Source organism: Ovis aries, chromosome 15 (assembly GCF_016772045.2).
Source record: "Ovis aries strain OAR_USU_Benz2616 breed Rambouillet chromosome 15, ARS-UI_Ramb_v3.0, whole genome shotgun sequence".
Classification (NCBI taxonomy): Eukaryota; Metazoa; Chordata; class Mammalia; order Artiodactyla; family Bovidae; genus Ovis; species Ovis aries.
This window is the reverse complement of record NC_056068.1, coordinates 23,683,399-23,706,156: the sequence shown is the minus strand read 5'-3', so window position 1 is coordinate 23,706,156 and position 22,758 is coordinate 23,683,399. Positions and strand designations below refer to the sequence as shown.

The 22,758-nt window shown below is 52.2% G+C and overlaps 1 protein-coding gene across 1 annotated transcript in view; it reads left to right on the top strand.

Moving 5' to 3' along the window:
• DRD2 (dopamine receptor D2) overlaps window positions 1-22,758 on the top strand; it is a 70,354-nt gene that overhangs the window by 37,858 nt on the left and 9,738 nt on the right. The window contains exon 2 of the mRNA XM_004016032.6: window positions 19,469-19,784. Within this exon, the coding sequence (XP_004016081.1) occupies window positions 19,500-19,784 (285 nt within the window). The 5' untranslated portion in view covers window positions 19,469-19,499. The remainder of the gene's footprint in view (window positions 1-19,468; window positions 19,785-22,758) is intronic.

The following is a 22,758-nucleotide window of genomic DNA, read 5'->3' as shown; positions in this document are numbered from 1 at the left end:
GGTTTGTTAGGCAGTGAGGATCAGAGGCCTTTGACTGTGAATCCTGTATACATTTTGAACTTTGAATCACATCAATGTATTTCTTATTTAAAAAGTAAATAAACTAAAATTGTCCACCCCCCCCTCAGATGAAGCACACAATCTTTCACCTTAATTTCATTGTTATTTGTGGGGCTCACACTTCATGGCTAGCATGTCCCAGATGCTGGAAGTACAAAAGAGGAATAAGATATAGACCTTGCCTTGAAAGAGCACAGGAGATGAGAAGACATAGACTTGCAGGTTTTGATACCACAGATGCCCAAAAGAGGAAGAATCCTATTTATGAAATGGAAGAGGAATAAACAAGTGACCCTCCCTTGAAGCAGATCATGGAAGTCTTCTTGGAGGAGGTGGCATCAGAGACCACAGGTGAGAACAGAGTTTGAAGAAGCAGGGGTCACTGAACATCATCCTCTCAAGGAACTCAAGATGGTAGTGTTCTCTGAAAAGGATGCAGAAGGTCCCAGCTGTTCATTGTTGTTAGCGTCCTCCCTGGAGGGGACAGGACCCTTGGGCCTCCCCTCCAACAAGTAAACCCTGGTGTATTTGTTAGAATTAACAGATAAGGGAGGAGGGTGGAGCGATAGAACCAGTCTTCCCTTGGGGAAGCCCAGCACTTCACAGAGTGAAGAAGGCAGCGGAAATACCTTACGGGCACCTCTCCTAGCTCAGTAGCGGCTTGCCTATCATGCTGGTACATGAGGCAAACTACAGACCTTGGTTTGCCACATGCCAGGAAGATGGAATGTTTTGTCTCAGCCTGTGATGTGCACCCCATTTGCTGTACAAATTACCGCTTCCTGGGCCACAACTGTAATTAGATGATCAGTCATAGAAAGTCTAAAGCCAAGGCAGACTTAGGGGAGAGAGATTTGTTTTATGGCATCAGTTTGAATATCAGCTGGGCAGAAAGGGCCCCAAGAGAGGCTGTGTTTCAGACACAAAGGCCTCCAGTAAGAGCGCTGAAGCCTTCAGGCAGAGCGAGGAGTGGTAGGAGAATCTCGGCTTTGTCCAAATGGCACTGGTGTTTCCTAAAGCCTCCCCAGCCCTGAGGGTTCCCATCTTCCTGCGGCCACCAGGCGTAAGGGTGAGGATCAGGTGGGGAGATCCTAGAGTACTGTTCAGACCAGTCTTCATAGTTCAGCAATGTCTCTGCAACTCGGTTACCCTTGATACTGTTATAAAACAGGGGCTGCAAACGTAAATGTATGCGGGGCCTGGAAAGAAACATAACCTGAGTGACACCAGCTGGGCGCAGGGTTGTAAGGATTGGTGAGGGGATTTCCCTGATGGTCCAGTGGCTAAGACTCCATGCTCCCAATGCAGGAGGCCTGGATTCAATCCCTGTTGAGGGAACTAGATCCCGCATGCCAAAACTAAAGAGTCTGTGTGCTGCAACAAAGGCCGGGCATAGCCAAATAAATAAATGAGATTGGTGGGCACTGTGGGGGCACTGTGGCCACAAACCTGAGGGCACTGTGCCCCACCTTGTTGGAAGGCAGAAGGAAGGGGAGGAGGGGAGCTCTGCCAAAGCCTTGGGGCCTGGCCCCTTGCAAACTGGGATGAGTGGGGAGAACGCAGGGGGTGAGGAGCAGACAGTAGGGATGTAGCTCCCACCATCCCCTCCATCCTTGGAGTGCAGAGACAGTCTCTTCCCCGAAGCTGACCCCTCCTCTGGCTGTGCAGGGCCACTGCCTTCTTTAGTTACTGTGTACTCTGTGTGAAGGGGGCCGCCTCTTTTGACCCCAGCTTGTTGTTCCCTTGTGAGAATGCTGACCCAGTGTTTCCAAAATCCTGTGATTCTTTTGATGGGAACCTGTATTTTCACGTAACATCTGCAAAGTGTAAATATTGGCAACAAGTTGCAGTCTTTCAACAATGCAATGTAAGCCCAACAAAACCTATCTGCAAACCAAATGTGGCCCAAGGCTGCCAGTTGGCAACTTCTGGTATGAAAAAGTTAGCTAGCCAGTGCTGGGTCTCTGTTGCTGGGCTGGCAGAAAACATAACCAAGGAGTCGGCAAACTTGTGACTAGAAAGGATTTTACCAGCCTGCCATCGCCAACCTTCACTTTTCCCAGAACAAAATAGATGGATCCCGTGTTCTGGCATGTTCTGGTGTGTTCTGGCATGTTCTGGAGTGTTCTGGAGTGTTCTGGTGTGTTCTGGACTTTTTGTTGGGCTAATGGGCTGTCTCCTTCCTTTCAGAGAGGACGATGGCTCGGCTGGTAGGGACAGGAAGTGGGGGTGGACACCTACTTTAATGACAGACAGAACCACTGCTGAACTCCTATTCTATGCCAGTCACCGTGTAAAGCGCCAACCACATGCATTCATTTAATCTGCACAGCAGCCCTGTGAGATTAGATACTATTTCCATGTTAAGATGAAGAAACAGACACAGAGAGAGTAACTCACCCAACGTCACCCAACCACAGTGGCTTATGCACACAGGTACATCTGCCTACAAGACCCAGGCTCCTCCGCTTATACCAGGGGGTGAGTCTGGGTCTAGAGCGAGGAGTGAGGTCTGTGGGAACAAGCCCTAGAGGCACCCAGGACACAGGTGCCTTTATTTCCCTGCAGACAGGCTTCCTTCATGAGTGTGTCCAGAGTCTTACTTCCCCAGGCTCTTAGGGCTCAGGCTGAAGCCCACAGGAGGCCCTTGGACCCTTCACAGCCTTCTAAAGAGGGAAGATGCAGTCCAGGCCATACCTGTGTTTCTTCAGAGTCCTGGGTGCCCTTAGGCAACCGGACGTTCTGGCATGTTCTGGCCTGCCCAGAGTTGTTCCTGCCTTGGGGCTTATGGCATGTGGCTTATTTGGAGGAAGACCGCCGACTCTGTTCCTCAGACACCCAGCAGGTTAGACTTCTTGGACAGCGACTTTGTGTGTGACAGCACGTGGCTTGTGGGGAGAAGTCGAGGTGCCTTGACATCAGTGGGTTATTTTCACGAACTTGGCAGCTCCAACTAATCCCTCAGGAGAACTTCCCCTCCCTCCTGCCACAGCCATCAGAGCTCTCCATCAGCCTGTGCCTCGGGGAGCTGTCACAGCCTCATTACTGCTAATTCATCTTCACTTAGTGCATCAAAAGGCTGGCAGATTTATCAAATAGGGTGGGTGCACGGGAAGTTCGATCAGTGACGTTGTGTTGTTTGCCCTGTCGAGCTGAGAAAACTTAGCTGCTCTGTGTCCCAGGAGTCCCAAGACAAGATGGAAAGTATTTGTGTTCTGCCTCAGATACTCTCAGGATCAGAAGCTAGAGTGAGAACTCCAGCCAGAGGTGTTTCCTTAGTGACTTGCCCGAGGGGCACCTTCTCTGTGTGTCTCTCCTTCCCTCCCTTTCTCTGTCTCCTGATTCCATAGGTGGGTTCCCGGCTGAGCAGGGTTTCTGGTCACATCCCTCATCCTTCATGGCTGAGCAGCTCTGCCCCCTGGGAATCCTCTATCTCACGCATCCCTCCTGGACCTGGGTTATTAGCTTCTGCTGTTTGTCTCCAGCCTTGGCCTTGTCAGGCTGCTGAGCAGGAAAGCCAGAGATTCAGCCCTTTCCTTGGACTCCTGGGGAAGAATGTGTGTGTGTGTGTGCGTGTGTGTTATGTGTGTGCGTGCTCAGTTGTGGCCCACTCTTTGATACCCCATGGACTGTAGCCCGCCAGGCTCCTCTGTCCACCAATTTAGAACAGAAAAGCCTCACCCAAAAGTTGTCTCAAGGAGCAGCCTCACACAAAGAAACCTAGCACACCCTATGGCCCCAGGCTGCTCCCTGAACAGATGTTCAGGACACAGTCCATGAGCACGTAACATGCGATGTACAAGCCTTCATCAATATCCAGGGGAAAGCGAGAGCAGAATGTCAGGCTTAGAGAGCAACGCTTGTAAAGAAAGAATTATTTCCAGGGTGAACGGGCTGAGTGGGGACTGGATGTATAGATGTATAGACTGGATGTATAGACGCCTGAGCAGGCACGCACACACGTCATCTATACATCCAGGATCTATACTCCTGGATGCCTGCTGTTGCTCATCTCTGCTGACATATCTGTAGGGGAGATGAGCACACACAAGAAACTGGATGAATTCAGGTTAGACTGAGGAGAGATACAGAGCCTCCAGAGTCACCCTGTCTTTAGCTGACTTAATAGCTTTGAAGATGCAGCTGATGATGACGATCACAGAGGCCGTGATGGCAGCTAATACCTGCTATTTACTGAGCCCTTTGTAGGAGCCACAGAGGCCATGTAAGGTCAAGCTGGGGGCCTATCTAGAAACCTCAGCGGCAATCCTGGTAATGAAAACCACCAGGTCCGTGAACTTGAGTTTTTTCACTTTTCTCGGTCTTAGTTTTTTGATCTGTAAAATAAACGGACTATATTAGATCAGATTTCTTTGACAAACAAAATTCAATATTCTACACTTTTTTCCCTGTCAAGAGAATAGGGACAACTGAATGTCTCCTCTGGGCCAGAGACTGTGCTAAGGGCTTGATGTATCTCATTTAACCTTCAAAATAACCCCACAGGGAAGGTGGTCTCACCGTTTTAGAGCTGCACTATTGCTGTCAACAGCAACCAGCACTACGGATGCACGTTAACTCTTAGCAAGCTGGTATTCTTCTCAATAGGGGCTTCCCAGGTGGTGCAGTGGTGCAGAACCCGCCTGCCGAGGCAGGAGACTCAGGAGACCTGGCTTCGATCCTTGGGTCAGGAAGACCACTAGGAGAGGGAAATGGCAGCCCACTCCAGTTTTCTTGCCTGGGAAAGCCTATGGACAGAGGACCCTGGTGGGCCAGTGACCATGAAGTTGCAGAGAGTCGGATACGACTGAACGACTGAGCAGGCACGCATGCGTGTCCTTCTCAGTAAATGCTAAGGATATACATGGGTTTAAGACAACCTCTGCCCTGCAGGCTTCACAGACCCATCACAGAGACTGAACAGGAAAAGAGACCAAAGCCAGGAAGTAGCAAAGAACATGTACAACAGCGAGTGAATGGTATCAGCCCCCAACTCTCCAGTGGGGATGTCTGTGGGATCAACTTACAGATGACAAATGCAGGTCTAGGTTGAAGTGCTAACAGTACACTAACATTCTATAGAACTTTAGACTTTGTAGGACACTTTGAAATATATCAGTTTACATGATTATTTCAGGTATGACTGCTCTCATTAAATTATTATCGATTATTAAATTGAGCAGTAGGGAAGTAGCTCATCTAAGGGAACTGGATTATTCTCCTGCCTGTCAGACTCCAGCAGGTGGATGAAATAATCCAGTGCTGATGGTGGACTCTCAAGAGTCCCTAAGGTCTCACTGGATGCCTGGCCCACCTCTGCCTTAGAGAGTCGAGACATCCCATAGCTGTTTTATCCATAGTATTTATCAGGAAGGTTCCTGGCCAACTAGAGTTTTTCCTTGAAGTCAAGGTGGCTGCAGATCCATGTGGGACACCCTGAGAAGATCGTCACCAAGGTCACCTGCCAGGTGTCCCCAGCACCTCATGGCTTTTAGCTCAGGGCTGGTTGCTGCTGCAGCTGCTGCTAAGTCGCTTCAGTAGTGTCTGACTCTTAGCGACCCCATGGACTGCAGCCCACCAGGCTCCTCCATCCATGGGACTTTCCAGGCAAGAACACTGGAGTGGAGTGCCATTGCCTTCTCAGACAGGGCTGGTTGGTAGGAGCCAAATGTTGGCTCTGACTGGAGTCCCTCCAGAGTGCTCAGAGGACTGGGGGCCATGGAGAAGTAGGAGGTCTCTCTCTCTCAAGGGCACTCATCACAGTGTGGGTCTTTTGCCAGTGGTACCGGTGGGCACTGACAGCAACAGTGCTGCCCCATGTGGCTCTAAAACAGGGTGAGACCACCTTCCTCATGGATTATTTTGAAGCTTAAAGACGACACACTGAGCCTTTAACATAGCCTTTGGCCCAGAGGAGACCCTTTTGCTGGGACCTGGCAGAGTTCCACACCAGCCCCCAACAGTGATACTAGCTTCTGATTATTGAGCTGCTTGTTGACCCCTCATTTTGCATTTTCTACATTAATTTCACAACCACTCCAATGAGGAGGGATTTATTGTCCCCATTTTACAGATGAGAAAACTGAGGCCCAGAGCTATGACATTGTCAAGGCCACAGTGCTTGCAAATGTTGGAAATGAAACTGAAACCCAGGTCTATCTGATTAAAAACAACCAGGCCAACCCAGCTGCTGTCCTTCAATCCTCAGGACAAAGGAAGCCCCTCCTCTTTTTTCTCTAGTCATCACTGCTTAAAAAAACCTTAATGTTGAGGACAGGGATGGGGGAGGGTAACGCAGTGCCAGTGGGCACACAGCTCACCCCCAAGGCTCTGTGCCCGTCACCGACACTGCCCTTCTGATCTACTGCTGTCCTGTGGGAGAGGAAGGTGAGGCTCTATTTGAGACACCCAGCCTTTTACTGCGGCAGGGAAACTGCCCCCCACTGCCTTCTGTGACTGTGTGGTGCACCTCTCCCCTGAGTGAGGTGCCAGCAGCCCAGGGCCTTTATTATAAATGCTTGGGGAGTGGAAGGATGCCTGGACCTGCAGCGCCCCCACCCCACGGAAGGAAAGGAAACACAGGAAGGACAGGAGGAAGGCGGGCTGACCTGGCCCAGGGGGATGAGCCTGGAGGCTGTCTACACTCTTCCTTGCCATGCAGAATCCAGCATGTCTGTCCTCCTCTGCCTCACTTGGTCCAGGCAGTCTAATGCTCTGGAGACCTCTAAAGTGTTGTTTTCTGGAAAGCATCCGGGTGCCTAAGGGCAGTCAGGACTCTGAGGAAACATGGGTGAGGCTGGGACTGCATCTTCCCTCTTTGTAAGGCTGAGAGGGGTCCGAGGGGCTCCTGTGGGCTTCAGTCTGAGCCCTAATAGCCTGGTGAAGTTATCAACCCAGACGCATCCCCTGGTATAAGGAGCAGAGCCTTGGTCCTGTAGGCGGATACATCTGTGTGCATAAAGCACTGCACTTGGGTGAACTTGGGCGAATTACCCTCTCTGTGCCTGTTACTTGGGTCTGCAACATGGAAATAGTATCTAAACTCATAGACCTGCTGTGTGGGTTAAATGAATGCATGTGGTTGGTGCTTCACACGGTGACTGGCATAGAATAGGAGTTCAGTAGTGGCTATGTTTGTCATTAAAGCGGGCATCCACTCTTACCTCCTGTCCCTACCAATAGAGCCATTGTCCTCTGTGAAAAGGAGATAGCCCATTAGATCAAGGAAGGGCCCCAGAGCTCCAGCTATCCTGGACAGGCCACAGCAGTGATGGGGACAAGGAGATGGTCTACCACTCCCCCCACCCCCTCCGCCCCACCGGCAAGAAAGGAAGTCAGCATTTATAATAAAGGAGCAGGATGGGAAGGCTGGCTTGAAGCCTGGTTTATATCCATGTTGTTTTGGGGGAGAGTGGGTGATGAGCGCTAAAGAGAAAGTTAGATTTTTAAAACACAGCTATAGAATATTGTAAACATGCACACAATTAGAAAGAATAATATAATGAACCTCAATGTATCCATCACCCAGCTTTAACCATAATCAGCTTACAGTGGATTTTGTTTCATCTGTTCCATCTCATATTATTTTCAGATAAATCCCAGGCATCATATAATTTCAACTGTAAATATCTCAAGTGTGTTTCTCTAAAAGATAAGGGCTCTAAAGTGATGAACCGGAATGCCATTGCCAGACCTAAAACTTGTTATCAGTAACTCCTTAATATCATCCAAAATGTACTCTTTAAATATTCAGTTGTCTCATGAATGTCACAAAAAGTTGGTTTCTTTTGAATCAAGATTCCAATAAGGTCCACGCGTTGCAATTGGCTGATAGGCGTTAAAGTTTCTGTTATTATTAAGGCTCTCTCCCCACCCCCAGCTTTTTCTATTGTGTCCTTGCAATTTAATTTTGGAAGAAACCATACCATTTGTTATGGTTCATTTTCCACAATCTGGATTTTGCTGATTGCATTCCTGTGGTGAAGTTTTACCCTCCATTCGTCTTTGAGATACAGACACCAAACAGCTATTTGCCTGGGAGTCCTGAAGTTATAGCTTGCTTGCCCCCACACCCAACCCCCCACTCCCATTCAGAAAGGGCTTTATCCTTTCTGGAAAAGAAATGTCCCTGGTGTCCCCTGAGCCAGCCTGATGGGGCTGAAGGATGGGGGGAGTCGGGAGAGGGGCTTCCCGGCGGTCCCCAGCACATGACGGATGTGGGCTCTTATTTGGACTGGCCTATCTCTCTGTTTTTATGAACAGGGACGTCTTTTCATAAAGCAGAACAATTTTCTACCAGATAGCGAGGATTGTTTTTCATCCTTCTAGAGCAATAAGGTTCAGGATTTGTCTCCCTCTTGACTTTCAAGAGCGTGTTTTCTCAATTCTTTCCTGAAATTAAAGTAAAGGTCAAGGAGGCTGGTCTGAGGCCCGGTCCTCCTTCCTCTCCAGCTCCTGCTTGTGAGTTCAGCATCCAAGTGGGGTCCTGCCCTCTGGACTCGGGTGACCCAGCCCGGCTCCGAGGGCAAACCGAGCTCCACTACCCAATTCTTTTCTTCTTGGGGGAAGCTCGAGGAGGAAGAGGAAGGAAAATGGAAGACAGAGCCAGCCTGTGGATTGCCTTCTGACTTTAGATTTCCTGAGCAGCTTCTGGAGGTTTCGTCCCCACAGGGTCGGGCCCCAGAGCCCCACAACCTCTGCCCTGCTTTCCGCCTGCCCTTCTGCATGTGAGCTCCCCCAGGAATCGGCACTGCTGAGCGCTGAGGAGTTTTCTCATCAAAAGGCAGAGCAGGCAGAGAACGGTGCTTCGCCCCCCACTCCCCACCCCCTCCCCACACTGAGTCACTCCAGCTAACAGTTAATTAATTTGTGACACTTTGACAGTTTGTGAGGAGACTTTTTTTTTTTTTTTTTTACGGAGCCATCAAAATCCACAGAGACGGGGTTGTCAGGCAGAGATCCGTTCCCGCGTGCGCGCCCTTCTCTCTTCGGTTAGACATAGGGACCCTGGCCCAGCCCCCGGGAGACCTGGGGCGAGGCCACGACGCCCTGACGGCCTCTGCCAGCACTTCAGACCCAGGGACGCGGCCAGGCCCAGGGACGCGCGGCCAGGCCCAGGGACGCTGGCCGCCTTGGGGAGAAGCGGAACCTCAGAGGGGGCGTCCGGGAGGAAGCCTCAGAGGGGAGGAGGCTGGTTGCGTTCTGCGCTGGTCTCCTGCGTTTACTCAGAGGCCCCCTTCGCCAGCTGTGGGAGCTGTGGCTGCCTCTCCCCGGTACCCCCGCCCACTGCAGTTCCTCGGATGCGCCCAGCGTGCCCTGGAAGGCCTTGGAGCTTCCGGCTGGTGCTCAGTGACGGGCTGACTCCTGGCCACCGCCTTGGCCGGCTGTGACTCCACACCCACAGGGGGCGCTAGTCTGGATGCCGCCGCCAAACCCTGAGTCCCCAGGCCTTCCGGTAGACCAGAAGCCCTCCCCTCCAGCCTCTGTGCTCCCCTTTCTACAGAATTCGAGCTATCTCCCCACCCACCTCCAGACACACCTACACTCAACTTCAGGGGGTGTTCGCTTTCTTCTTTCAATGCTTCTTAACCCTGTGTGCTCACGGATGGCCTACACGGATGACCCCCCAACCATATGGACATTTAACCCCAGCTACCTTGTGACTGGGACCCAGGGGCCCAGGGAGAGACCTCAAAGGAGGCTCCTGGGTACCCCTTGAGGAGAATCCAGGGGAGAAACAACAGCCAGGGTAAAGACCAAGGGGCTGACTCCTTCACACCGGAGTGAAGCGCTACCTCCCATGGACGCCTCTCAGACATTTAAGGCCCACCTGCCATAGCCAGGCGCCGTGCTGGCAGGCGAGAAAGCCACGCTGAGTCGAGACAGGTGTGAGTCGTACACTGGTGAAGCCCACACTTTGGCAAAAACAGACACCAAATAAATAATCAGACAAGTAACAGCTTAATTCTACCCGTGATAACACCACCAAGGAGCATGTGCGCCAGGAGAGCTTGAGGCAACAGGACGGCTCTGTGCTGGAGCATCAGGGAGCCTTGCTGGGGAGGGGCTGCCCTGAAGGGTGAGAAGGAGGAGGACCTGAGCCAGGAAGGGGTCCTGAGCCTGGGTGGGAGGGCTGGGCTGAGAAGGATGGGAGACACCACAAGTTCAGTCTCAGGCTCTGGTGAACTGATATTGAGTGAGCGAGCGTCCCAGGGTAGCTTCTGTTGGCTCTGAGATGGGAGATGATGCCTGACCACGTGTAACTCCAGGGCAGAGTGGGACCAGCTCACCAACTTTAGAGGTGGGGTAACTGAAGGCCCTCAAAGGCCCACCCTCCTGGCTCCAGCTGGGTGGGACCAGACACAGCGGGACAGCAAGAATGGGAGGATTTCCTCCAAGTTGTTGCACATACTGTAAGGAGCCCTGGGCAGCTCTCCCCACAGATAAGCGGTCTGAGTTCTGCTGCCGAGCTGCCCTGTGGGACTCTGGGTTGGGCCAGGGAAGCTTGAAGGCCTGGAGGAGCACTAGGGGGTGGGGTCAGTGTGGCCTCCCCTCCCCCCAGTCCACTGCAGACAGGTTTACCCACTAAACCTTTTCCCAAACAAGGTTCCTTGTTTGTTATTGTTCAGTTGCTCAGTCACCTAACTCTTTGCGACTGCATGGACTGCAGCACACCAAGCTTCCCTGTCCTTCACTGTCTCCTGGAGCTTGCTCAGACTCATGTCCATTGAGTCGGTGATGCCATCCAACCATCTCATCATCTGTCATCCCCTTCTCCTCCTGCCCTCAATCTTTCCCAGCACCAGGGTCTTTTCAAATGAGCCAGCTCTTCACATCAAGTGGTCAAAGTATTCAGTTTCAGCATCAGTCCTTCCAAGGAATATTCAGGGTTGATTTCCTTTAGGATTGACTGGTTTGATCTCCTTGCAGTCCAAGGGATTCTCAAGAGTCTTCTCCAGCACCACCGTTCAAAAGCATTGATTCTTTGAGGCTCAGCCTTCTTTATGGCTTCTTATAGCAGTCCAGATCTGTCCCCCCACAAGTAGCATTGAGGTTCTGGGAGGAGGGAGGTAGCCACGTGGGCAGCCATGGGGAGAACCTAGGAATTTCTGGGAGCTAGACCTTGTCTGAGTCTGGGAAGGTCCCTCTCCAACAACTGCAGAAAAGCAACTGGGATTCTGCCTTCCAGCTGCTGCTGCCTGACAGACTCGCAGCCTCACCACCCAGCTCCCCTGTGCATGTGGGTCTGGGAAGCTGGGAAAGATACTCAAGGCCAGGAGAGGCTGAACCCTGGGGCAGCATTCATTCACCTGTTGCACCAGCCCCACAACTCAGCCTCCCCTATCCTCCTCCGCAGTATGCCTCTGTCTCCACTCCTCCTGCCCCCCAATTCCAAAGACTCTTCCCCACCATCCCACCTCTCCCCCAGCTCAGCAGCCTTTCTGCTTCTCAGCCTTTCCAGGTAAGACGGGACTGCACCTGTCAGCACCCCACGCCAGGCTTCCCAAGATCTGGGCACGGAAGGCTCTCGAGGCTGCCTTGCCTTGGGCCCTGGGCACCCCCTGCCCTGTGGTGGCCACCCTCCAGGGTCAGTAAGTGAGGCCTTGTTCAGGGACCCTTCTCCTTTTTCCTTTGGAGAAGGAAGGAATGGAGTTGGGGTGGGGGCTTCTCCCCACCGCTTCCCCTCCCACCCTTTCTTCCCAGAGCTGCCCAAGTAGCTGGAGAAGTGCCCACCCCAAGTCACAGCCTGGACCTCGGTCTGGAGGCGCAGAGGGTGACCTGAGTCACTGGGGTTGTGGGGAGGAGCCCCCTTACCACTCACTCCCAATTCCCACCCAGTGCCAGCAAGCTGCTTTTGAGATGCAAATGCGAAGCGCCTCCCGCCCCCCTTCTTTTTCATTGAAATGCTTCAAGTCTCAGAAAAGAGGGGAAAATGATGTGTTTAAGACAGCAGTGTCTCACCCGCCATCGAGCCTGGTAAGGAATTGTTAAATTTTAATTAGACAATTTGACTCCTTCAAATGCCAGCCTCCCAGGGGAGGACGCAGCCGGGAAACAGGTTGCCGAGCGTTCGTTCCTCACCCCTTCCTCCCAGCCCGCGCCCTGGAGTTTCACTGGTGGATGGAATCCAAACCAGAGATCAGGATCCTCGCCCCTCTCCTCCCCGAAGCCTCCAGCTCTCCTCCAGGGTCCCAGGCACCCTAGCAGACTGACCCTGTTGCCCTCACCCAGCCGGGCTAGGGACCAGGGCGACCACCGCCTCTCTGTCCTTCCTGAGAGGAAAATATCAGGCTGAGGTGTCAGCCTAGGACTGTGGAGCTTCAGAGAAGTTTTCCCTCTTCCAATAGACCTGTTAGAAGCTGTTTTTGTTTACAGGCTGGAAAGTGACCTGTAGCTCAGCCCTCCTCCCAGCTGTCCTGTCTGCCCATTCCCCGCTCCCTGGACAGGGCGGATCTGAGCCCGGTGGGCTGCAGACCTGGGCTCTCTCAGTGGGCCACTTCAGCCCCTGGTGGCTATCTGGGCTCACAGAGCACTTCTCAGCTTGGGAGCTAGCATATTTTCAAATTAGAGCACACACGCAAAATGCTAACAGTCAGAAAGCAGGTGGTGTAACAGCAGAGGCCCTGGGGGCTGGACAAGCCCAGGTACACAGTCCGCTTGCTCTGATCGCCCCACGCAGCTCCATCCTCCTAAACATCTCCTGAGGAGGCTCTGCTTCGGGGACTCTGAAGACAGCAGGTATCACACCAGGCTGGAGTCAGACTGGCCATTAGGGAGAACTTAACGGAGGGGTCCTGCCTGCCAACACAGGAGACATAAGAGACGCGGGTTTGATCCCTGGGTTGGGAAGATCCCCTGGAGTGGGAAATGGCAACCCGCTCCAGTATTCTTGCCCAGAGAATCCCATGGACAGAGGAGGCTGGTGGGCTGCAGTCCATGGGGTCACAAAGAGTCAGACACGACTGAAGCGATGTAGCATGCGTGCACGATGGTGGGGTGCTGACCACCAGGGTGGATTATTCTGGAAGATCTTTCAGTAGGTCTTTGGCCTTCTACGAGGGGTGGGGCAGTGAGTCCTGAAGACACACGAGTGAGCTCCGGCACCCTGACAGCCAAAGGCTTGCAGGCACCCACACAGAAGGGGTCTCCCCTCGCTCCTGGCTCCCTCCACTTTCCCCCACACTAAGGCAGTTAAGGAAGAAGAGCCCAGGTGATGCCAGAGCACTCCTGGAAGCCTCTGCTGATGAGGCTGGGGGTCAGGGCATGGCTGCCCCACCCTGCAGTTGCCCCTCTGCTGATGAGGCTGGGGGTCAGGGCATGGCTGCCCCACCCTGCAGTTGCCCCTCTGCTGATGAGGCTGGGGGTCAGGGCATGGCTGCCCCACCCTGCAGTTGCCCCTCTGCTGATGAGGCTGGGGGTCAGGGCATGGTTGCCCCACCCTGCAGTTGCCCCTCTGCTGATGAGGCTGGGGGTCGGGAGCAGTGGTTGCCCCACTTTGCTGCCCAGGTGAGGATGGTGTTTAGGGGAAGAGGCCGTGAGTGAGGCCTGGTATCTGCATGTGTCTCTGTCAGCCCATTTGGGCTGCCTTCATGAAACACCTAGACTGGGGGCCTTCAACAAGAGAAATTACTTTTGCCATGGTTCTGGAGGCTGGGAGCCTGAGACCAGGGGGCTAGGGTGGTCAGGCTGTGCTGAGAGCTCCTTTCCTGGCTGGTAGCTGGCTGCTCCTCACTGTGTGCTCACGTGGCAGGGAGAAAGGGAGGTCACGCTCTCTGGTGCTTTTCCTTATAAGGGCAGCCACTTCTACCCTCAAGCCTCCTTGTTGGCTCAGAGCCTGAGAAAGAATCTTGGCAAAGACTCTGCCTGCAATGCAGGAGACCTGGGTTCAATCCCTGGGTCGGGAAGATCCCTGGAGGAGGGCTTAGCAACCCACTCCAATATTTTTGCTGGGAAATCCCATGGACAGTGGAACCTGGCAGGCTACAGTCCATGGGATTGCGAAGAGTCAGACATGACTGAGCGACTAACACACACATCCCTATCCTTATGAGGACCCTTACCCCTGTGACCTTCTCATGACCAAAGGCCGCATCTCCAAATAGGATCACGCTGAGGGTTAGGACTTCATAGGAGTTTTGTATGAACACAGTTCAGTCCATCGCAGTAGACTCAGATCATCCATCCCTCTCCCAGGAGACAGAACCAGATAGTTAACCACCCCCCCCCCCCCCACTTCCCCCCCCCTCACCCCCCACCCCACCCCGCCCCGAGAGCTTAGAATTAGCCACGACCATGCATGTGTTTGGAGTTCACTGAGTGACATTGATTGGGGACTGCGACTTGGAGCTTTTATGCATGTGGCAGGAGCCACCTGGGAGGAAGACGGAGGTGGCATGTGGAGGCTGGTGAGCAAGTCGATCATATTCTCATAATCCCAAATCAAAATGCTTGTTCTGATGAAAAAATTTTTTTTCAATAATATGTGATCTTATTTATCTGAGGTCTTTTAACTGTAAGAATAATTCTCCTTGGGTTGTGCATAAGCCCCAACTCCTTTTTAAAAAAGCAAGAAATGTGGGCCATCCTGGCATATCCAGGGAGCCAGCTTTGTGTGGTATTTCCCACCTATGGGAGCCCATGATCTCACCTGGTTGGCCTCACCTGGCTTCTCCAGACCCAGGGCCAGACCAGACTTACCTAGGGCTCTCCTCTCCCCCAGCAGGCACAGGCTCTACACAGAAGAAGTTTGAGGGGCAGGGCAGGGGCAGGAGTTGGAGGGGTGCCTCTGGAGTGAGAAAGACCACAGCCTGGCTTCTCCTTTGTTCTATCTTCTGATGGATGCCCCTGGGAGCCCTGGACAGAGGTAAAGGGGAAGGGCTGGGGCTGGGGCTGGAGCAGGGGGAGCCTGGGGACCAGCAGGTTTTCTTAGAAAATTCCTCCTGAGAAAATGCCAGCAGAGAAATGCCTGCAGGTCACTATTTTATGCATTCTAAGATGCCGATCCTCTCCGACATTTTAAAGTCTCTGAAGTCATAATGCCTTTTACGATCAATGCCATCTAAGAGCTGTATTGGAGTTTGATGGCATTTCTTCTTTCCGAGTGGAACATAAGACAACGTGCACTTTACTTTTAATTCTGTCTTAAAACCTAGGAAATATGGCAGTCTCCAGGGAGGAGCAAGTGGGCTGGGAGAGCTGGTCCTTCCAGGCCAGCTGCTACCCCGTCCCAAGGGTCTTTCAGATTTATCCAGCAACCACAGTCCAGGAAAGCACTTTACCTGTTCTTTCCTTCACTCCTTCCCAAGGGCTCGACTGCTGTGTCTCAGAATTTTCTCCTCGTCTAGTGCCCACTTTCCAAGGATGAGTGGCCAGGTGTCACAGCAGGAGCCCAGCAGGTCCTCTGACCTTGATGGGCTGCATTTGGACAGCGCCTGTCACTTCATCTCTTGGGGGTCTTAAGCTTGTTGTCTGATTGCTTGTTTCTTTGGATTATTTCGCTTGGTTTGTTTTCTCAAAGGTTTGATTTTTCCATGAGGGTTTACCTGTGCTGGCCACATATGCATCACCTTACTCAATCCTCACAACAAAAACTGCTGTCTGTATTTTGCAGATGGGAGAACTGAAGCTTAGAAAAGCCAAAAAATCTGGCCCAAACCCCTGAGTTAGGAGAGCTACAGTTGTTATTCAACCCAGGTGTTCTGATCTCTAGCCCCTATGTTATAGTAGTGTGTCTCACGCCAATAAACCCCATCTGTGGGGATGGATTTCCTGATGTCCAGATCCCAGATCAGTCTGAGAGCCAGCCAGGCAGCCCCTGTGGTTAAGAGATGTCAGCCCTGATTAGGAAGGTTGCTGAGGACACAGGGGAAGTTGGAGCTCACTCTGAGCACTGGTTGATAGGGTCTACAGGTAATTAGGCATGTTCCATACTTTCCCATTTTTTTCTACAATGTAATTATGTTACATTTGTATCAGCAAAAAGCTACAAGAACAATTAAGAATAAATGTTCAATTTGAAAATTAAATGCATGAGGCCTTTCCAGTCTTTGGCAAGACTTGCTTTGTGGAGTAACCAGCATCAAAGGGAGTAAGCGTTACCCCCAGCCACCACTCCTGCCCCTCATCTCACCCATCAGTACTCACATTTGCCATCAAAATTGCACCCATAATGTAAGTCTCAGTTGAAGTTCTCCGCTCTCCAGGAAGCTTTCCATGAACACCCCAGCTGTGCCCGCGCACACGTGCTCCCTGGGACCTGAACATCACTGTATCCCCAGTAGATCTGCATGTTGCCCTCCTCCTCCGTCTGCCTTCTGGAGACCAGCGTGCAACACCCATGATATTCTTGGGTTGCATCTCTCCTTTGTCACTTGTTTATCTGATGGGTTATGCTAGCAGTTACATTTCAAGTGTGGAGGGGTTTTCTTCCTAGTTGGACTCACCCTTTGATTCAGTTCTGCAAACATCTGTTAAACACTTACTGCCTGCCAATCATATCATTAAAAGTCAGCAGGGAAAAACAAGATAGTATGCTTTTTGTTTATCCCACAAATAAGATGAGGCATGAGCAAGATATGGTGTAACTCTGGAGAAGCTTACACAGACACACGTGCGTGCGCACGCACACACACACACACACACACACACACACACACACAAATGAACCAAACAGACACATGAATGGATAATGTTCCAGAACAGAACCATGAAGCAATGCCTCGGGAGACCCCAGGAAGGAGGGAGATGGTCCAGCCAGGAGAACTTGGGACAGTTCTAGGACAGGAGGATTCTGGGAGGGGCTTGCTTTGAAAGATGTGTAGGACTGGCCAGTAGGTGCAAGGAAAAGAAGTTTTCCAGGTACTTTTCTGATTCAGAGAGTGAGGATGAGAACTACAAGCCTTAGAGGTTATTTTGAGGATAAATGAGATAGTATATCTAAAAAAGAAAAAAACTTGGCAAACGATCACATCCTTTGCAGGCAGATGAAGCTGTTATCATATGTAGGGTCAGAATCGTGCTGCAGAAATGAAAGTCTGGTTGGACATGGATAATGGGTGGGGTGGGAGGGAAAGGGGACTGAGAGTCCCCAGCAAATGCCGCCGGCTCTACGCAGAGAGGAACCAAAGAGGTGGGAGCAGGGCAGAGGTGCAGTCAGGATCGTGGGGGAAGGGAGTGTGTCTCTGACTTCTCAGGCCCCTGACAGTGCTCGGCACAGTGCTCTCTGCCCGGCAAGCTCGATAGATGCTGATGGAGTAAATGAACGGCCGAAGCAGCCCCTGCTGCCTGATCAATACAGACATGCAGGTCTCCTGCTGGGGGCTCCAAATGGGAAGAGGAGCCAGTGGCCCTTGCAGAGGGCAGCCTCCACATGGCACAGTGCTTCGCTCCCTTGGAACTGGAAGACTTGTTGCAAGGGTGGCATTCCATGTCCTCCTCATGGAATTAGGCTCCGGAGTGGTGGTGCTGGCTTGGACATCATCTATACTCCTCTGCTGAGAGCTGGCAGAGCAGATGTGTTAGTGACGTGAAGCGGGGCAGACCCTTCTCCAGGGCTCCCCTCTGACCCGTCGAGGCTGGTGTGTCCTCCTCCCTGATTGGGGTATAGTACCATGTTCAGATCAATTGGAATAAAGTGCTGGATTTCAAACCCGTTCGGGCAGCAAAACACCTGGAAGTTGTGGAGCTCTGTACAGAATGCCTTGAAGTGCTGTTCATTTAGTTCCATTGTGTGAAATAGGAACACTTTTGTTAGCAGGAGAGCCAACTGTATTATGCGTGCATTATGTTTCAATCACAACCAAAACACAGGCTGTCAAGCTCATGCATGCCTGCTGCCTCTGAGCCCCTCCACTTTCTTTTTTCAGGAAGAAGCATCTCCAAGCCTCTCAGAGCCCAATACAGAAATCTGGAGTTATCCTCGTCTCCTTCTTTCCCGGCTTGCCTACCCCCACTCCCATCCCACATCTATCCAGTGATCAAATTCCATGAAATTGACAGGTTAGCTACTGACTCTGAACATGTCTCTCCATTTTCATCCCCGCACCATCATTCAGAGGACCAGTATCTCTTATCTGAATTCAGTCACAACCTTATTTCCTGCTAACATCCCCACTGACTGCACAGTTAGCAACTTTTCCTAAAAACTAATCCAATGGAGTCATTCCTCTGTACCTGGACTTTCAGGGACTCCAAGCTTATAAGACCCATTCTGTCCCATGAAGAGCCCTCTGGTTTAATTCTCCCCAGCTTCTCCATCATGCTTTACAGTTTTAGCCAAACAGAATTGATCACTATTTGGGACCACGTTGTGTTCCCTCTGGCTGGGACGTAGCCCCTGGACTCAGTGGCCCGGCTCATTCTTCTGTCTGCTTCATCTCCAGTGACGCCTCCCTCAGGAAGTCTTTTCCCTCTGAGATGGGATGCCCATTTCTCAGGGGTCTCAGTGCACAAAGGCACTCACCAGCTCTTCCTGGGGTCCCTGCAGCCTCCCAGCTGGTGATCTACCTGTCCTCTTAGCAGCACCCTTCTATTCTCTGCAAGGCAGTCAGCCTCTTCTCTCTGAAAGACAAATCTCATTATGTGGCTCCTGCTGCCCTTGGGGTCAAGTCTAAACTCCTGGAGTGATTTATAAAGCCTTCTAGGCTCAAGCCCATTGCAGCCTCCAGTTCAACTCACTCCAAACTCTCTGCACTCCAGCTGCCCTGGATCCCCTGCTATCCCTCTCACATGGCACACACTCTCCACCTCCATCATTTGCTTACCTGCTTCCTATGTCTGGACCCTTCCCCTGGCTCCCAACTGTTTACCTGACTATACCCTGCAGGTGTCTGTTGAACATCGCTTCCTCAGGAAAGCCGTCTTTGAATCCCTAAACTAGGTTGTGTCTCTCTCCTCATTCCATTTTCTAACGCCTACCACTCAGACATTTAATTGCTTGGTTAATTGGCTATTGTTCCTTGTATATTTTTTTCCTGCCCGTTTCTGGCATTATATAGAACGATGTTCAATAAGCAATTATAGAATCAAGAGGGAATGAATGCATATTTCTGTTCTTACCACTAGAAGCTAGATCTCCTCGCGGATTTGTGTGGGGCATGGGATGTGCTTAATTGTTTGTTGAATAAGTGGGTGAATAAATGATTAGCTGTTTTCAAGCTCATTGATTTTATTATACTTTAAAAAATGGTACTTTCTCATTTGTTTTACCATCAGCAAGAATCTGCTATCAGAAGAATGGCAGCAGGCTGCAATATTTCAAGAAAATTTGGGGATGCAAACTTAAAATCCTGAGGCTGGAGAATTCTCTTGTAACCTCCAGTGGTGGGTGTTAGCCCCGAGCCTCCCATGGATAGCAGCATGCTTTGGGAGGTCCTCCTGCTCACTCCCTGCGTCTGTTTCTCCTGGCCAGAGCCTGGCCACCCAGTGGCCCCGCTGCCCCCATGGATCCGCTGAACCTGTCCTGGTATGATGACGATCCAGAGAGCCGGAACTGGAGCCGGCCCTTCAATGGGTCTGAAGGGAAGGCTGACAGGCCCCACTACAACTACTATGCCATGCTGCTCACCCTGCTCATCTTCGTCATCGTCTTTGGCAACGTGCTGGTGTGTATGGCTGTGTCCCGCGAGAAGGCGCTGCAGACCACCACCAACTACCTGATCGTCAGCCTCGCTGTGGCTGACCTCCTGGTGGCCACACTGGTCATGCCCTGGGTGGTCTACCTGGAGGTAGGTCTGGGCCCCCGCAGTGCTCTGGCACCTCCCCTGGAGATGCTCCTCACTGGTTCCCATCCAGTGAGGAGTCCAGGCTCCTCACTGGTACCCCTCAAGAGCGTGCCATCTCAGGAAAGGCCCTCTCTCCACTCTGGGCTCAGTCTCACAAAAATGGGTGGATCATCTCCTTAACAATCCTGACTACAGGTTATACGGTGCTTACTAAGTAAATGCCAGGGGCTTCCCAGGTGGTGCTAGGGGTAAACAACCTGCCTGCCAGTGCAGAAGATGTAAGCGATGTGGGTTCAATCCCTGGGTCGGGAAGATCCCCTGGAGAAGGAAATGGCACCCCACTCCTGTATTCTTGCCTGGAGAATCCCATGCACAGAGGAGCCTGGAGGGCTGCAGTCCATGGGGTTGCACAGAGCTGGACATAACTGAAGCATGTGCGCACTAAGTGTCAGGCCTTGTGTTAGTCCTTCAAAGACAGCATCTCCCCACTGAGGGCATCCTCACGGCATCTTCTAGACAGTGAGCTGGATGGTCAGAGAAGTTAGGTGACTTCTCCAGCCTCACGTGGTGACTGGAGCCAGGGCCCCAGAGCCGGTTCATTAGGTCACATGGAGAATGGGAGTCATTGACGAGGAAGCCCGAGGACGGCAGAGGCTTGTGCTCCCAGGCCTGACGTCTTCACCCCTCTCCCCCTGACTTCAGAATGGGGGCTGCGGCTCCACACTCTCCTCTCTGCCTCCCCACCCCACCGTGTGTCCGGGACCTCGAGGTTGAGGTGGCTGTCAACTGCACTCCAGCTCCTTTCTTCGGGAGGGACCACGCAGTGATCCACTGCTTGGCTGGGGACAGAGCCCACCCAGCCCAAAGCCCCTGCTGTGGGCCAGGAGCTACCAGGCTCTTTACAGACCCACTCTCAGCAAATACTCCTGCTGCTCCTGCGTTGATACCATTCTTCACACTTTAAGGAAGGGGAAACAGAAGCTGTGAGAAGTTGCCTGTCTGTATCCGGATCATGCCACAAAGGGAGAAACCTCTGGGATTCCCAAAGTGGGGCCCTGCCTCCAGGAGGACACACTCTAGAGGTGACAGGCAGATGAGGGGGAAACTGGAGTGGGCACGGGCTGGGTGCTCTTTTCTCTTCCCAGGGTTCTGTGGTGCTGACTGGCTACATGGGAAACTGGGCAGGTATTCAGATGCCCAGATCACTAAGATCTCTGTGTTGTGAACTTCCTGCCCTGGATGCGAGGGGAAATTACCTGTGCTGTAGAGGCAAGCCCCTGCCTGGGAGGGAAAGGCTTCCACCTTTCAAAGAAAACAAGAAACTGTTGTTGGTTGAGGTTGAGCAGAGGAGACATCCAGGAGAAGAAGCAGAGGCGGGGAGGGGAGCTTGGTCCCTCTGTCTCCATGTCCCCAGGGCCTCCTGTTGTCACGGCCCAGGGAGCTCTGGGCCATCACTCCCCTGGTTTCCTCTGGCATGACCCAGACAGGTTGTAGCTTTCAAAGTGACCGGAATGTTAAGAGAGAACCAGCAAGAAACAAACAATAGAAACAACACAAGCTAAAAACACACAGGCACCAGGGGCCAGGCATCCGGTTCCTCCATGATGGCATGTTCACGGGGAACCCGAGCCTCGGTCGGTCCCACGTCCTGTCTGAGGGCCTCTCCCTCCGGAACGCCTTTCTGTTTCTTGGGGGCTATTCCCCTCCTGCTCCCTTGTTAAGTGGGTTCCCAGGCCACAGACAAGTAGAAAAAAAATGATGGGTGTCTGGCCAAGCAAGCGACTTCTCCGTGCTTGGTCTTCTCATCTTCATAATGGAGATCATCACAGTAATTATGTCATAAGCACTGTTTGAGAATCATGTGGGTTAATATACAGAGTACTTAGAATGGCAGCAGGCACATAGTAAGCAGCGTGTGAAAGTAGCCATACAACGGTGATGAAGATGAAAGTGACGATAGATCATCACCACCACCCCCCTTCCAAGCACACACACACTGAAGGACCCTCCCCGTGTCCAGGCAAAGAGATGCCCTCTTCCAGAGGAAGGCATGCTCTACCCAGGGCTCTGGGTGTGGGTTCTGGGGCTTTCAGAACCACCCCTACCTAGACCCTCTAAGGCAGGGCCCAACGTGTGTGTTAGGGCCCCTAGGAATCTTTAAGTCCTTCACACGGATGTTAAATCCTCTGATAACATCAGCCAGCACCCGGCTAGGTGGGACTGGATGTGCAGCCTTTATTCTGCTCAGAATCAGGAAAGCACGCTGGTTTTGGCGTGAGAGGACCCATTTCCGGTCTTTACCCTTCCACTTGACATCTGGAGAAGCTGAGAGAAGAGAGCCAGTCGCCAGCCTGTGCTGTTTTGGCCTCACCGGCCTTTGAAGGGAGGGTTTGCTGGGTGCATTTTCCAGAAGCGCGGATGTAACAGACTCAGATCTCAGTTACTGACTTAGTCAACAGCCACGAGCATCCGCGGGGCTGGGGTCTGAGGCCCCGGCAGGACCGTTACAGTGGAGTCTGATGGAGATGATAAAGCCGGTTCTGCAGACCCCAGCCTCAGGTGAGCAAGGATGTTGATGCACATTGTCAAAGGTTCCGAGGAAACAGCCCTGGAGTGGAGTTAGCAAGCCTGAGGGCCAGTCCTCCCCCTGCTACTAAGTCACCAGGAGAGCCTGGACAAACCTTTTCCCTCCCTGACCTCAAGTTAGCCCACCTGTGCAGTTAAAATCGCTCTTTTCCCACTTTATGCTTATCTAGTGCTTGCGCTCAGTCAGCCGTGTCCGACTCTGACCACACGGACAGTAGCCCACTAAGCGCCTCTATCCATGGGATTTTCCAGGCAAGAATACTATAGGGGTGGGTTGCTATTTCCTCCTCCAGGGGATCTTCCTGCTCCAGGAATCAAACCCGTGTCTCTTGTCTCTCCTGCATTGGCAGGCAGATATTTTACCACTAACGCCACCTGGAAAGCCCTGTTT